Source organism: Schistocerca cancellata, chromosome 6 (genome assembly GCF_023864275.1).
Source record: "Schistocerca cancellata isolate TAMUIC-IGC-003103 chromosome 6, iqSchCanc2.1, whole genome shotgun sequence".
NCBI lineage: Eukaryota > Metazoa > Arthropoda > Insecta > Orthoptera > Acrididae > Schistocerca > Schistocerca cancellata.
In genome coordinates this window covers 266,982,591-267,000,128 of record NC_064631.1, presented here as the reverse complement: position 1 = coordinate 267,000,128, position 17,538 = coordinate 266,982,591, and the positions used below count along the sequence as shown (strand labels likewise).

At 42.2% G+C, this 17,538-nt stretch overlaps 1 protein-coding gene across 1 annotated transcript in view; it reads right to left on the bottom strand.

Annotated features, from left to right (window-relative positions):
- LOC126088283 (uncharacterized) overlaps nt 1–17,149 on the bottom strand; it is a 205,117-nt gene extending 187,968 nt beyond the window's left edge. Inside the window, exons 1-3 of the mRNA XM_049906412.1 lie at nt 17,063–17,149; nt 12,585–12,720; nt 7,651–7,828 (exon numbers count right to left, since the gene is read on the bottom strand). Coding sequence (XP_049762369.1) covers nt 7,651–7,828; nt 12,585–12,720; nt 17,063–17,122 — 374 coding nt within the window. The 5' untranslated portion in view covers nt 17,123–17,149. The remainder of the gene's footprint in view (nt 1–7,650; nt 7,829–12,584; nt 12,721–17,062) is intronic.
- Between the last annotated feature and the right edge of the window lie 389 nt (nt 17,150–17,538).

Genomic DNA, 17,538 nt, shown 5'->3' with positions numbered 1-17,538 from the left:
AATTGGATGGTTCTCTTTTGTGTCCTCTTTAGTATGTGAGAATAGTAAGTTTAGTTCACTATTCATATGGAACTTTAATAAGAGTTATAACATTGTTAACTAACTTGGTTCATTTTTCAGTTAGTCGATATCCTCCATACTTCACTGATTCGTTGGGAATCCTTTCATTCCCTGAAATTTGCAAATTTTTAGCAGAGTTACAGATTATTATCCCCTGCAAGCAAAACAGTTGTACCAACGTTTACTTATATGCCGATATCTGATTTCTTTCGTTTTTCTGATAATTTCTTATCTTTAAACGACGCTGTGTATTCAACACATCTTTCTCATTCATGTCGTTAACATTCAAAATTTTGTTTAATTCTTTCCTCTGCTTCATTAGCCTCCAAATTTTTAAATTTGTTTCTGTGGCCAATAGATGATCCATATTTTTAGAAAAGATTCCCCATCCTTTTCAATATAACAATTCACTAGTGATTTTGTTTCATTATGAGTGCTTTTGTAATCTTCATACGGCTCCTGCGTTTTGAATGCCGCATATTTCAAATAGACAAACGTCTTCTTTTTAAACATTTCTTTGGCTCTTTGCTTGTTTTTCTCTCTTTTTGTCATACTGCCATATCACTGGCATTTACTAACAAAATGTTGAATTGTATATATCGTTTGTTAGTACTCCTGGCACACTCAAGTTTCTTTCGCATATGCAAGTATACACTGAGGTGATAAAAATCATAGGATAGCTATATGCACATACACACAGACGGTGTTAGATGGTGGTAGTACAGCGCACACAAGATACAAAAGGGCTGTGCATTGGAGGAGTTGTCTTTTGTACACAGGTGACTAGTGTGAGAGGATTTCCGACGTGATTATGGCCGCCCTATGGGAATTAACAGACTTTGAACACGGGACTAGTTGGAGCTAGACGCGTGGAACATTCCAGTCTGGAAATCGTTAGGGAATTCAACATTCCGAGATCCACAGTGTCAAGACTGTGGCGATAATACATTTCGGGTACAATCCCTCCGACTACGAAAAAGACAGTGCCGACGGCGTTAACGGCCGAGAACAACGACGTTTGCGTCGATTTGTCAGAGTCCATTATAATTATCCGGGCTGTTATGCCGTGGTCGGTTGATGAATGCTGTGGTGATTCCCAACGTTTCGTCTCCGACTGCGGGAGACATCTTCAAGGGGGTCCGTAGCTTGAAGGAAGGTCCAACACACACACTGGCTCGCTACTGTGTGTGTGTGTTGGACCTTCCTTCAAGCTACGGACCCCCTTGAAGATGTCTCCCGCAGTCGGAGACGAAACGTTGGGAATCACCACAGCATTCATCAACCGACCACGGCATAACAGCCCGGATAATTATAATGGACATGATATTTCCGGCCGTGAAAGTTTACATTTTAGATTTGTCAGAGCTAATAGACACTGCGTGAAATAATCGCAAACATCAATGGAGGACGCACGATGAACGTACCTGTACGGACACTGTGGCGAAGTTTGGCGTTTGTGAGCTATGACGGTAGAGTGCCTTTGGTAACAGCACGACATCGCCTGGAGCGCCTTACTGGGCTCGTGACAATAGCGATGGAACCCAAACGACAGAAAAACCACGGACTGATCAGATGAGTCCCGATTTCAGTTGTAAGAGCTGACAGGCTGGTGGTAGGCTACCGCAAGTAGCCATGGACCCAAATTGTCAACAAGGCACTGTGCCAGCTGGTGGTAGCTCAATAATGGTGTGGGATGTGAGATATAAAGGAATTCAGAAGTTGGCTATGAGTGGGCATTGATTTAAATCAATTGGGATAGTTAAAAATTGTGCCGGACCAGGATTCGAACCGAGTCTCTTGCTTACTAGGCAGGTGAGCTGACTACTGAGCCATCCATACACAGCGGTCATGGCAACTGCACGCACTACCGCAGTACCCCTCCCATCAGACCCTAATTCACATCTTAGCCACACAGAACTTATCTTGCTGGCCTTGCGCTTTGTCCTCATTAGTCTTGAGATGTGTTTGCAACTTGTTATCTTTATCCACTTGGAGACTATTTGCAGCCATTCATAGGCTTAATGCTCCCAAACAACGATGGACTTTTGTTAATGTCAATGCGCCATGTCGTTGGGCCACATTTGTTCACGATTGATTTGAAAAATAGTTTGGACAGTTCGAGAGAACGATTTAGTCACTCAGATCGCCCGACATGGATCCTATCGAACATTTATGGGAAATAATCTACATGTCAGTTGGTGCACAAAATCCATCTCTGGCAACCCCTTCGTAATTATGGACGGCTATAGAGGCAGCATGGCTCAGTATTTCTGCAGGGGACTTCCGACGTCTGGTTGAGTTCCTGCTCTAAGCTAGCAAATCCCCGCCCCCGAAACTATATTACCAGGTCTCTCATTACTTTCGCCATCTCAGTGTACGTCTTAGCACGACTACAGTACACGGATAATGTACGTCGCTAGCATTTAAAGCCTTAAATATCACTACGAATGGTAGGAAATCTGCTGAAGTGATGGACAAGGAAATGAATGTCGATTTCTAATATTTAGGGTATCTAAAATTATAGTTTGAGAGACCTTTGTAGGACCTGTAACTATACAAAGCATGAGGTATAGATATTCCTACAGAATTATTAATATTATTCGAGCAAATGTCAAGCAAAGGATTATTTAAGTTACTATGTTTGAATGTATGAGAATCATCCTTTTGAAAGGGTGTCATTCACAAAATGATAAAAACATCAGAGACGGATACATTTGAAACAACAGTTAGCTCAATCACCTAAGATGTTGAGAAGAGCTGTATGCTAAACAACTGAAAGGAAAGTAAGGGTTATTTAGAGAGTAAAATTTTCTTTACATCAGGTAAAGACTTGAGAAAAGCAGTTCTTTCTTTGTAGTTGATGACGGAGTTTAGGTTTAAGAAAAATTAAGATACTTTCAAACGACCTGCAAACCTAGAAAGTATGTCCGATGCGAAGCTTGTGGTAGTACATGGGTAATACACAATACAAACAACAACGAAGAAGGAGCAACAAGAATGTAAGGGCGAGAAAGATATGACCGAACTAGGCAGGTATGCAGTCTTCCTCCACTACTGTTCAATCTGTACGTGGTATGTGGCCGGAATGAGGCAAAACCGGAAATGACATGGGACCCAGCGGAGGCTGGCCCACTGGCCGGGAGAATCGGAAGCGAACTTCAAGAAAGTAACAGGTCGACAACACGAAAGAATGGCGGAGAACGGAGACTCGAGACAGAATAACAGCGAGTCCAGCGAGCAAACCAAGATCTAAAACTAAGGCTAGCGAATTCAGAACCAAGACAACGGTGTGTATGTTGATCAATATTGTCGCTCAGAGAAATCACAACTGCCCTGTCTGGCTGTCTTTGCTGCAGCGCTCGCGGCGGCGACAGCAGCGCCCAAAAACCTAGCCGCACTACCTAACGGTCCTCATTGATTTCCATAGAGTACGGCGAACCTTGGAGCACGCCAAGCTGAGATACATGAGAGAAGCAGTACAAGGAAGGTTCAACAGTGAGATTAAAATTCAGGGTGAAAGAATATCAGTGCTTACATTTTTATCATAAGTGAAAGTAAAGAAAAATTACAAGAATAGCTTTGAGCCGGGGCGACTCTCTGGATATCGACCCTTTCCCTCTGTTTTGATCTTCGGCCACAACTTAGAGCACGATGTGGCGCACTGTACGAGAGAGGAAAGGGGTCTTTGGAAAGAGATCAGAGCACTACGAGCCATCAAGTGCCTTGCGAAGTCGTCGTCGATTTGGCCGGCGTTGGCAGTATTATCCTAGGCATGGAGAATTCATGCTGTCAGAAGTGGGCACTTGAAAATATTTTAAGGTGAGTTTCCTGCGTTTTATTTTAACATTGTTTCCTGGCCCTATATCTGCAGGTGTGTTGACCCTGAAGTTGTTTTAATTGTAGTTTCCTGTTTGCTCCGGGAACTCTGAATTCATAGTCATGATTTATTGTGTTGGAGTGGTGCAGAACAGTAATTCAAGTTATCTGGCCCAGCATTAGAGTTGCTTCGCTGACATTGTCACCTTGAAAATCAGTGATCAATGTGGGTGTTTGTTATTTTACCCCCTCTCAGTACTCACATTTACTCTGTCTACTGCCTATCTGGATATTGTCTCTGAACGGGATATGTAATGCCTATATGGCAGATTTATAATTGGATACTTGGTGAACTAGTTTCATGGCAGTTTTGATGTAGTTTTGACCTGAGCATTTCAATAATTCAATTTTTTGTTCACTTGATTTGGCTGTAGCCTCCTGTCTATTTGTAACTTATGTTTTGTACAGTCAGTTGAAATTGTGTCAGTGCATAGAGGTTGCTTGGGATGTTCTGGGCTTAACTGTGATAATTTGTTTTGGTATGCGCGCAGTTGCGAAGTCCGTAATTTAATATTTACTAGTGGGTGGTTTGTACTGTAGGTATCTACGCTAAACTTGGCTTCTTAAGGGCCTCTTAATGCTTGGGTTTCCGAGCCTGGTTGGGCTCGTGATTTTTGTTTCCCACCTCCGCAGTCTATCGGTACACTGAATCAGATTTTCATTCTGCAGCGGAGTGTGCTCTGATATGAAACTTACTGGCAGATTAAAACTCTGTGCAGGACGGAGACTCGAACTCGGGAACTTTGCCTTTGGCGGTCAAGTGCTCTACCAACTCATGTATAAAGAAAGAAAGAAAACCACCTCTTCCACTTCAGGCTTTGGCCCCTATCACTCATACTAGCCCCAAAAATCTATCTATCCTAAAAACGAAAACAAAGCTAGTGCCACAGCCACTTTCATCCTAAAGCTAACTAGGAAGGCCGTTCACCACCACTTCAGATTCCACCCACGAACAAAAATTAAATATGCCTCTGAACATTTATTAAAAAAAAGAAGAAACGAAAAGGTACAATACTTTATTATATTCTATTTGTTGCTCGTTTTGTTCTTATTTATTTATTTGTAATTTTTTGTTGTTGTTCTATTTTTCTGTTTTTCCGTCGGGGGTTGTCCACAGCAGTCAGACGGCGGGATGTCCTGGTCGTCTTCTCGCTATACCCTATAATTACCGTTGATGACTCTCATCAGTCCATCATGTGCAATCTCTGTCCCTTCTCACACCTGGTACACCCTAATGGTCTGGAGGGCGCGTAAACAACGACCCCAAGTAATTCGCAAAGAGCGTACCATACGACGCATTACGCCGTAAAATCGTGTAGTTACTCGTTAAATAATGCCAGAAATCTAACAACCCTGCAACGCTCGCATTAATAAAGTATGACAATGACATACCCTTAACCCACACCGTGGCGTTATGACGAGTAGCAGGGAAGTAAATGACGCCGGGATGGATCAGCTCGGTGGGCTCTACGGACTGAGGCGTCCGTCGCAGCAACAATGCCAACATGCGCCGTGTGAGGAGCCAGCAGTCGGCAGCCGTACCGCAAATGAAACGGTGAGTGTCGGTGTCAACAGCGGCGCATCTGGGGCAGAGAGGATCCTCGCAAGATGGATCATTTGTAAACGTTGTCGGGTGGGGAATTCTTCCGTCGTTATGACATACCACAGCGCCCTGACCGTGGTGGGAAGGAAAGGGGAGTGTATGTTACTCCACACCCGTCTCCAGCCAACCGCCTGATGTCGGCGTTCGTTGAAAGTAGTGATAGAAGTCCTCGGTGCTAGGATCCCGCGTGGTCGGCAGGACATCCAACAGATACCTCATGTCGACCACATAGGTGCGAATGTGACACAGTGCTGGCGTGATATGTCCAACAGGAATCGGCGGACGGATGGATTGAGGCACCACCTAATGAATCAGTGTACCACGGAGGGTAGCCTCGTCCGAAGTACGTAGGCGATGCATCGTCCGCAGGAAGAGAGCGCGCGCCCTGTTGTGCACGTTTATCACTCCAATGCAGCCTGCGTGTGTGGGCAACGTTAGCGTGTCGTAACGGTTCTTGAACACCCTACCCCGGCTGACGAAATTACCGAAGGCCGCCTGGAACTTGACAGCGACCGTAGCAGCCATCGGGAGAACGTTTGTGTAATGATTAAGTTTCGCAGCGAGGTACACGTTGACAAAATGAACCCGCATGATCAAGTCAAGTGTTCGAAAGTTATGGAGGCGAACTTGCGTGTGGATCACATTAAGTAGTCTGCGATAAGTGTATGCTGCTGTAGGCTGCACGTTCCCATGGAAGGTCACTCCCAAACACTTCATCGCCGGGACTTTGGTAATGGGAACTGGCGTACTCGTTTGCAGACCTCTGACCACATCCATGTACAGCGACTTTCGCAGGTTGATGCGGCTCCCGGCCACCTCTCCGTACTGATGAAACCACGCGATCGCCGTACATGTATCTTCTGCGGAACTCGCCAAGAATACTACATCTTCCGTATAGGCTCAACATTTAAAATGTACATCGTGGAAGCGAATGCCCTCCAACCGATGTCGTAGGCCATGAAGTGCGTTCTCGAGGGCGACAGCGAAGAGAAAGGCTGACAGGGGCATCCTTGTCGCACTGAGCGCTCTATAGTGAACGGTGGTGAGTGGTAGCCATTGTCGAGAACTGTGGAAGGGGCTCCGTGGATGAGACGGAGAACCACACCTGCCGATATTGAGGACAGTCCCGTCTTCTCTAAGACAGCGTGCAGGGAATGGTGGTCAACTCGGTCAAATGCGTGGTCCAGCCAACTGGGCTACACAAGCACGACTCACGCCGCGTCCTCACAGCTTTATTTCTGCCAGTACCTCGCCTCCTAACGTGAGGAAGGGGCGTGAGACGTGCTTGGGTAGCTCAGTTGGTAGAACACTTGCCCGCGAAAGGCAATGGTCCCGAGTTAGAGTCTGGGTCCGACACACAGTTTTAATCTGTGAGGAAGTTTCGTATCAGCGCACACTCCGCTGCAGAGTGAAAATCTTATTCTGCAAACATCCTCCAAGCTGTGGCTAAGCCATGTCTCCGCAATATCCATTCTTTCAGTAGTGTTAGATCTGCAAGGTTCGCAGGAGAGCTTCTGTAAAATTTGGTAAGTAGGAGACGAGGTACTGGCAGAAGTAAAGCTGTGAGGGCGGGCGTGATTCGTGCTTGGGCTGCTCAGCTGGTAGAGCACTTGCCCGCGAAAAGCAAAGGTCCCGAGTTGGAGTCTCGGTCCAGCACATAGGTTTAATCAGCCAGGAAGTTTCAGAGTGCCTGTTGATCGCATAAGAAATCACTGGTGTCTTCTTGAATTTGTTGAAAAATCTACGGCTGTGGCACTCCATGACTACCTTTCCAGTTACTTGATGTGTCCCCAAAATGAATATGTGGTACACCTTGTCATCAAAAAATTAAACAAAGCACTTATGGCTAGTCTCTTTCATGCTGAACGATTGACTTCTGCTTTTTGAGACCCATAAGTGCAAATGACGCTGATTTTAAAATGAAATGTTGCTTCATCACTGAGATGAAAGCAGATCGTTCCTGTGTTCACAGAACAAACGAGTTTAGGAGTTCCATGTATTTCCGTGTTTGTGGGTAGGTCGAAATGGTCTTTTACATTATAGGGTAGGTGATAGATTTATTGAATATAAGAGTTACAAGGGATGATGAGGATTAGTGTTGGATGCTGTACTCGGCCCAGGACTTGGCGTACTTCTTCCTGTATTCTCCAGATGGGTCGTACTTGTCCAGCAGCTTCTTCATGAGGTCTGGGTGGCGGCGCGAAACCTCTCCGAAGAAAACTCCTATCTTCTTGTGCTGTGTCTCAGTGCACTTGGCGCAGTCTGTACGCACTATTTCGGGCAGCACCTCTGCAAAGGAAAATACTTTTAAAATCTTAGAATTGTGTTGTGCTTCGTGATGGCGGCCTGTTTAGAATGTGTAGATTGGGGTGAGCAGTGCGTAAATTGTTGACATAGTCGCTAGGGTCCTCAGGCGTCAAAACACAACTACTCCTTAATTTTTCTGGAAATATTACTGCGTCGTCTCTACAGTTCTGTCACATAATCACATTCCCAGATTTAAAACGTGTCGGTTGACATCAGGTCTGAAGTATCAAGGCTGTAGCCAACAACATAAGATGAATGACAGGTCCCAGGCTTTTTCAAACATAGCCATTTGGCTAATTGAGTATACTGCGGAAGAAACTACGCCATTAAAGGAAAACTTAGGTACCAACCAAGCTGCTACGTCTTCTTATGGGGAAACATCAAGTCAATAACATAATGGAATATTGATGAAGTAAATAGTGGACCATGTTTTACAGGTTAACTTTGTTACGAGGACGTATAAATGTTTCAAAACAACATGATTACGGGCAGAATTTTAAGATGTACTACATTAAGTATTAAGTGAAGAAATTAGGTTGTTTTCATTACACATATATTTAGTAGTACCGTATCTACTTGGGGAATTAAAGGTTTCAATTTCTATCTTCTATTTCCTTTAAAAACGCGGAAAGTACTTATTGTGCATACACGATCATAAACCTAATTTCTTCAGGTATGCAAGTTTTGATATTTAACGTTAGTTTAACTTCATTACGTTGATATATTAATAGTATACACGTGTATTAGTGGCTTTTGTGATCTGTAGTTAATTGAATATTATTGTTACTGCCTAGACAAATTTTGTTAAAAATATCGTAAACAACCACGAGCAAGAAGAGTTTGAGCTGCCATAGGAAATTCAGTTATGGGGTTCTGTGCATCTGTTGTGGCAGATGGTTGCATTCGGGTGAATATAGTGCCATGGGAACAAGTAAATGGGTGTCTTCCATGGTATTGCAGATTATGTTCAAGGTATAGGAAAATAGCGGAACAGGAAGGTGGGAAGTGATAGCAAGGAACAGGGGCCACAGAAAGAGAACAGTATCAGACAGTTTCATCATTTGCACAAGCAACAGATTTGCCTTGCTACCTCAATCAGCTAAGGAAGAGTCTTAAGTAGATGAAAGTGTATTCAGCACTCAAGAGACTTTCACTAGGAAACCAACTGTTGCAAAAAAAAGTAGAAAGAAGGAGGAAAGTTCTGTTGTTAGGTAGTAGCCATGGTAAACGTGTGGACCAGATTTTGCAGTAAAAATTAGGTGACAGGTACCACGTCACAAGTATTTTCAAGCCCAGTGCATGTCGTAGCCAAGTGATAGAGAATGTAGCATTATTGTGCAAAGATTTTACAAAGCAGGATCATGTTGTGGTAGTGGTTGGAGCGGGAAACAGTATTGATAGGGATCAGGGCAACAATATTAAGTGTGACGTAGTGAAAATAGCATCTGCAACGAACCATACAAATGTTGTCTTGGTTCCTGCTATCATACGGTATCATGGGCCCCAATTGAACAGCTCCGTCAGGTATGTCAATATGAAGCTAGATCAGCTATTTCGGGCGGCTACTTTGTCAAGCATAGGTTTGGTTCCTGTTGATGGTATGGGTAGGTGGGACTTCACAAGACATGGCCTGCATCTCAGTAGGAAAGGAGAGAGTAAACTGGCTGGGATGATAGCAAAATCTTTAAGTGGGGGCACCAGAACTCATGGGATTACTTTTTTAGGCTAAGATCAATATACAATCATCCTAGGTTGATTGAAATCAAGCTTCATGAAAAGCTCAAACAGGCAGGTACTAGAGATGTGAAAAATCACAAGATTCTCATAACAGTACAGTGAAAAATAATGTTGGTATGTCACAAGATTCACATAAAAACACAATAAAAAATAATATTAATATATGGCATCAGAATATCAGGGATTTAAAAAACACAGTAGATGAGCTTCTTGTTTGTATAGAAGATTTAGAAACGGAAAGTGGAATAGATTTACTATGCCTGTCTGAACAGCATATCGTCACAGGTATGAAAATGGTAAATTTAGGTGGATATAAGCTTTCAGCACATGTAAGTAGAGATACTATGGAGAGAGGAGGAGATGCGGTATATGTTAAAATCAGTCATAGTGTGAAAAATCTGGAAACTAAAGAATTTTCTGTAGAGCAACAACACAGAATCATGTATATGTGAGCTTAAAGTAAATAAAGGCAATTTTATAATTGTAGCCATTTCCCCACTGGGAAATTTTCAATTATTTTTGAAAAACTTGGATTATTTGTTGTACTACCTGTCAGACAAAGGAAAGCAAATTATAGTTTGTGGGGATTTCAATGTAGATTTTCTGGAAGAGTCAGATAGAAAGATCGAACTTGAAGTATTACTTGGTTCTTTTAATTTGACATCAGCTATTGATTTTCCTACTAGAGTGGTACAGGAAAGCAGCACACTGATAGATAACTTTCTCATACATCAAGGTAAATTTAATTAAATAAAAATTTTTCCTGTTAAGAATGGCCTGTCTGATCATGATTACAGCTAGTTACCATATATGATATAGCTCCATACAGTAATGCAAAACAGTCCTCCGAAGTAGTGTGTTCCATTAACGATTTAACCTATTTCATGATACCTTTGAGAGTATATTTGAAAACAGTTTCCTAAGAAAACAGTGAAATATAATTGTAAGAAACCATGTAAAAAATCCATGGCTTAATAAAGGGATAAAAATATCTTGTAAACAGAAAAGGGAATTGTATCTTATAGCTAGGACGAGTAATGATCTCAACACAATAAAAAGTTATAAAAATTACTGATGTGTACAGGGAACATGATGCTAATTTAAAATTTAACCTATTTCATGATACTTTTGAGACTATATTTGAAAACAGTTTCCTCAGAAAACAGTGAAATATAACTGTAAGAATCCATGTAAAAATGCCATGGCTTACTAAAGGGATAAAAATATCTTGTAAACAGAAAAGGGAACTGTATCTTATAGCTAGGAGGAGTAATGATCTCAAAACAATGAAAAACTATGAAAAAACTATTGCACTGTATCAAGAAACGTTATTAAAAAGTTCAGTAGTATGTGCATTATGTCTGAGATTAGCACATTTGATAATAAAATTAAAACAATTTGGAATATTGTGAAAAGGGGGACACGACAACTGAGAGCACAGGAAGACTGTATTTCTATCAAACACAATGAAACGTTTGTTAACAGGGAATCAGAAGTAGAAAATATTTTAATAATCATTTTTAACTGTTGTAGAGAAAATAGGTCCCAGATATTCATTAGAAAATGCAAAGCAGGATATGGAAGAAGCAGTACCTACGCAATTTGATAAAATTGAAATTCAACCCAGCTCTCCCACTGAAATTAGGAAAATAATAAATTCACTCAAAAGTTAAAGTTCATATGGAACTGATGGCATATCCAACAGAGTATTAAAAACCTGTTCCCAACAAATAAGTAGGATTCTCAGCACATATGTAGTAGCTCACTGAAACAGGGAATTTTTTCCGATAGAGTGTAATATGCTATTGTTAAACCATTGCATAAAAAGGGGATGGATCTGATACTAACAACTACCGCCCAATCACACTTCTGACATCTTTATTCAAAATTATTGAAAAAGAAATGTATTCAAGTGTAGCATTACATGTATTTGTAAAGATGAAGTACTAACAAAATGTCAGTTTGGTTTTCAGAAAGGCTTTTCAACAGAAAATGCTATATATGCTTTCACTGGTTAAATGTTAAATGCAATGAATAACGGAACATCACAAACGCAAATACTAGTGTTGATATACGTTTATTTCTTTCCACAGCAACACATCACTCTGTTAGTGACGGACCAACTTCTTATTCCTTGTCATTAACTGTGCCGATTTTTATCGCCACCCCGCTATCTAGAAAATTCCGCTTTCTCTTCTTGCTAACCACGTAAAACAAATAATATCAGATTATTCACTAAGGAAGAAGATATAAAGGTGGCCTGGCGTTGCGTTACAGGGTAAGGAAATACGCTGCACAGCTAATTAAATGTACATGCATAGGTAAAGTTGACTGGTACTGCAGTAAATCAGGATTTTTCTAATTTTACCCTGGGGACCTATAAGCTCTATATATCTGGGAGAAGAATTAATTTCCTGTATGGAACCAGAGTATGGTCTCGGAGGTTGTTCACTGTGCATAATATAGTTATTGCAGTATCACGCACAGTAGACTGGAATTTCAGACTGACTTATACCTTTATCCCAACCCACATTTTTATTTCCAACCAGACTTGTTTAAATTCAGGGAACACTCATAATCCAGTCATCATTGCTCCATTGGGACCCCGTTACTGCCATCTGGAGCTACCTGATTACTGAATACAGACACACTGTACTCATGGCACGGGTCTCATTTTGAGTGTGTGAGCTTGTGGTGTGGGATTGGACTGGATTGCATTGTTTGGGGGAAGAGACCAAACAGCGAGGTCATCGGTCTCATCGGATTAGGGAAGGACGGGGAACGAAGTCGGCCGTGCCCTTTCAAAGGAACCATCCCGGCATTTGCCTGGACTATTTAGGAAAATCACAGAAAACCTAAATCTGGATGGCCGGATGCTGGACTGAACCGTCGTCCTCCCGAATGCGAGTCCAGTATGCTAACCGCTGCGCCACCTCGCTCGGTGTGGTGTGGGCTATGCCATCCTACTGGGTAGCGGAGTGTAGACTATGATGGGGCTCACCCTTGAGCGCCTTCCCGGCGGGTCTGCACGCTGAGTCTCCTTCTTCCAGCAGGCAGCGCATCGCATCCTGGACTCGAGTTTCATCCGACAGCAGCTCCTTCAGGTCCAGGCTGTCGAACGTGGCCGGGTACTTCTCCTGCAACACAGCACACCACTCGCTGTAACCAGAAGACACATTGCATGCACACTAATTCGTATTGCCGCATAAAAGTGGCGGTATCGCCCGTACCCTTCCAAAGGTACCACCCTGGCAATCGCTTTAAACTGTAAGTCGGGAGCCTGTTAGGGAACCGGAGCCACCATCTTCACGAAAACGGTCTTAGCACCTTACCAATGCTCCACCTCACTCAGTAAATATCTGAAGTCTTCCTTAACGAGTTGTTGAAGACATATATACCATAATTAGCATTGGTATGTGTGTATCCAATAAATGTTTGCTTAGTGTGTACTTAAATTACGTGATTAAATTTATATGTACAAAAGATGAAACTGTCATTAAAGACCACGTCCCAAAAACTTTGTCACCTAACTTAGGTATAGCACGAGAAGAAGAAGAGGAAACTCAAAAACCGACAGCGGAAATTGATCGTTGATACTGTCACTTGTATTTCAAACTAGAACTCTGTTGTTTTACATATACACGTGCTGTGCTGGCACTTACTGTGACTCTGTTTTAAATATAAATAGAGACCCATGGCAAACAGTTACTAAATTTCAAGTTCCTCTTCTTCTTTTATTATTTACGGCGTATTTTGGAGGCTCTGCTCCTTCATCAGCTGTTGGTTCGTAGGTTTAGGTCTAGTTACATTGTTCTTGGAAAATCATCGATGTAGAAGTATGTAGGTTTTAAATTTATCACTTTTTGTTCAGAGCTGGCCGCAGTGTCCGAGCGGTTCTAGGCGCTCCAGTCTGGAACCGCGCTGCTCCTATGGTCGCAGGTTCGAATCCTACCTCGGGCATGATGATGTACTTAGGTTTAAGTAGTTCTAAGTCTAGGGGACTGATGACCTCAGGTGTTGAGTCCCATAGTGCTCAGAGCCAATTGAACCCTTTTTTTTTGTTCAGAATTCTTTTGGTGGATTCATAAGGCGAAATATTCCCTTAATATTCGTTGCCTACCTTTCTCGAGGGCGCTGCAATTTGACTAAATACATTCAGAATTTACAGACTTCACTAGAGATGTTACAAGCACCTAGCGTTTCCTCGTTAAGAGAGGTATTACATAGTTTTTCTATTTATGAAGATGTTAATTTTTTCCAGTGTTTTACGTTAAAGAGTAATGTGTTTGGTCTGATTTTCAAATATGTCATCCATTTAATTGAAAACACTAAAGCGTATGACAGATTTTCAATTCTGAATGATATTGGAAAAAGTTACTCGGTTTGTAATTTAATACGTTTGCAAAAATAACATTTTCTACGAAAAGTGGATCTATAGTAAATAAAACTAAATGGAATCTGTTGCATGTGATGTGCTTTGAGAGAAGAGGCAAGTTTCGCTAAGGTCCTTATTACTTTTGTGTGTTCGTTGTCAATCATTTTGTTCAGAATGACAGCTCACTGTCGTCTTTGGTTTCTGTGTACATCTGAGCTTTCCATAATTTTTTACTTTATGGTTTTTAATTGTGCATTCGGAATGGTCAGTCAGGTTTTTTAACCTGTTTCTGACATTGTACAACAATTTTGCACTAAAGTTCACCATTTGTTGAAAATTTTAACACAAAAGAGATTTTCAACTACCATAGGCAAAAAGGCATCATGGATGAGCAGCTGCAGACCTCTATTTTACAAATGTAACTTATTAATAACGAATTAGAGACTCCCTTTTCATATTGCCTTATCACAAATACATTTTATTTGTTTCTAAGTATTTATTAACTGTATAATATGTATACAGCATAGCCATAAATAATAACCGTGGCCAGTGCGGTAGTCCATTATCTCTGTCTGTCGTACATGCCGATTCTTCTAAATGAATTTATTTCCCTGGACGACAACAATATTTGTCATCGTCGCCTTGAGTTGTAATTTACCTATTGGATGTATGGATAAAATCAAAGGTATCTATTGCTACTACGACCTAATGTGCTTACTGTAATTGAAAATGTTGGTCGAGTTGCAATTATAGGTTATGTAGCCCTACTGACACTCCCTGATCTCTGCACGTTGTACCAGCCGGAAGAAAAATTCTGAATCCAAAACATAGTTTTAGACACATAGTGAATTCTATACAAGGACGTATCATAAATTCATGATTATTATTTCACGTCGTTCGATACATTTTTAAAGAGTTTTCTCTCATTCCTACAACCACCCTCATCCCAACGAGAACATTCATTTCACATACTGCCATTGTGGAGACTATAAAAGTAAGAAAGTTATGAACAGGTCCCTTGGTTGACGTTTAAAGTGAATAATTAGCTCTCAGTAGTGGCGACGGGTCATTTCGATACATTTCATAAGTGTTTGGTAGTATCCATACATTAGACATTCGCTGCCATTCTTAAGGTAAATGTGAGCTTCATGATAACAATGCCACCCCCCACGTTCCACGCACCTACCCATTAAAGGGGGCGGGAGGCGGGGGAGTGGAGTGGACAGTCGTGTTTGTGCTTCTCCACGATTCAGACACCGCACGGTTCGTGCAACCACAACACATACATATCCGTAGAGAGGCCAGACTAGCATAGGGTTCCGGAAGTAGTACAGCAACGTTTCCATGTAGTTGCAGGAGCAACAGTCTGAATGACTTACGCTGCCATCTTACATAAGCGCCGGCCGGGGTGGCCGAGCGGTTCTAGGCGCTACAGTCTGGAACTGCGCGACCGATACGGTCACAGGTTCGAATCCTGCCCCGGGCATGGATGTGTGTAATTTTCTTAGGTTAGTTAGGTTTAAGTAGTTCTAAGTTATAGGGGACTGATGACCTCAGAAGTTAAGCTCCATAGTGCTCAGAGCCATTTGAACCATTTTTTTCTTACATAAGCCAACAAGGAGTTGGTGTGTTGGTACTGTGATTGGCTGAAAAGGACGGGAGTTTACAGCTATTATATTTTCCGAGAACATGCCGTTTTAATCTAATGTTTATTGATGATGGTAGCCCCTTTGATAAAATATTCCGGATGAGGAGTACTGAACTGGTCGTTGGCATTAAGAAAAACAAATCCCTAGTTCTGTAGGTCGAAACATGGAGTATCACATATTTTAATCGCAGAGGCGACTGCAGGAGAGAAGACGAGAACAGCTACATCAGTCTTCGCATTGAATACCATAACAACAAATTATGTCTTAGCTTACGTCACTATTGTCGGTAACTACTCCTTACGGCGGAAGTGCAAGTATACATAATAGAACAACAAAACAAGTGCGTTCACAGGAATCTCAAAATCTACGTGCTACTGCACGTTCTCAAATCAGAATGCCTATCAGTGAATGTGAAAGAACCACATTTGGAAACATGGAAGCAAAAATCGAAGAAAAATCAAAGGACAAGTCTTTAATGACGGTGTAAAATTCAGGTCAACATAGAAATCTACCTGAATATGGAAGCAATTTTGGGTACCATGATGGAAACGACGCTGCCAGTTTCACTGACTGAATAAAAATAAGTTGTCTTATGACATATTCAACTGCTGGGTGGTTATGATTAAAGTGAAACTATTCACGGTTCTGTGTGAGCTGTAATTATTGTATGACAACGAGATGTGGTAATTATGCTAGTGCATTAGTGTGGAGCCTATTTATGCTGAAAAAAAATAGACTCGAATTTGCCCACAAGGTGCAACTCTAGCCCTGTAAAATATCTCGCCGACGTTTCCGGCGCTCACATTCAACAATTTGTGTAAGTCAACATTATTACTTTCTCATTGGTTTAACATTTTCTGCCCACATCCTGTTCCTAAACCATTACATATGGGAACATTTCTATACTTCTTGCATTCACAGTGCCAGATTTGAACCTGGTGGCAAAAATTGGAACTAATTCTTTTTCCAGCGTAAATCGGTTCCACTTTAAAGCAATAGGATATGTACCAAGTGCCGGTGCCGTATGATAATCACAGCCGACACTGGGCTTCTGTGAGAAGCTGCACTTTAATAATAACAATCTGGTAGGTTATGAAGAAGACAGCTGAAGTTAGGAATGCTTACAAACTTGAAGTCATATATTCCGTATTGAAACTACAGCAGTCTAACAAAGGGTAAAATGAGATATCTCTAAGATTTGGAGACCCACGCACAGAACATCATTGTAGGAGAATGGCAGCATGGGGCCATACCCACCAGGCTACTTATAATCTTACTAGAAAACAAAGGTCCTACAGTAGTTCCTTTGTGGTACGCCTGAAGTACGTTTGCTACCTGAAAGCATTGTGGACAACTGTGTATCAGGAATTGTGGGCGCTTATGGAAGACTGTGTCTAATTGAAGACTGTGCACTAGAAACGCGGCGTGACCCTTGCGACGAGAAGTGATGCTTACCTCGGCGGCCGCGACGAGCGCCAAGGAGGCGCAGAGGAGCAGAGCTACGTGACGGTTCATGGTGGTGGTGTCGGTACTGTGAGCTACCTGTTGTCGACTGTGCCGCAGTGACGGGTGGCACGGCTTATATGCCGGCCTGGAGTGGCCTGGAGTGGCGGCGTATCGCACTTGGGCTGTCGGAGGAGAGAGCGGGGGGCGCACACTTGATACCACAGCCTCACTGATTCACCGCGGGCCACGGCCGGTTACCACTTCCACCACCACGGCCGGTGTTCCACATTGATTACAAGCCACGGCCTAGTCTCCACAAACACTCCCCACTGCCTCAACCAACTGCCAAAGACACATCTAGGTTCAGATATCAACACAAACCAGTCGTTTCCAGGACCTTCCAAAACATTATTATTAAATTTTATGAGCTTCATAGTAACTTTCATTTTTTCTCGGTGATTTCTCGGTCTATGTTGTTCCGTACC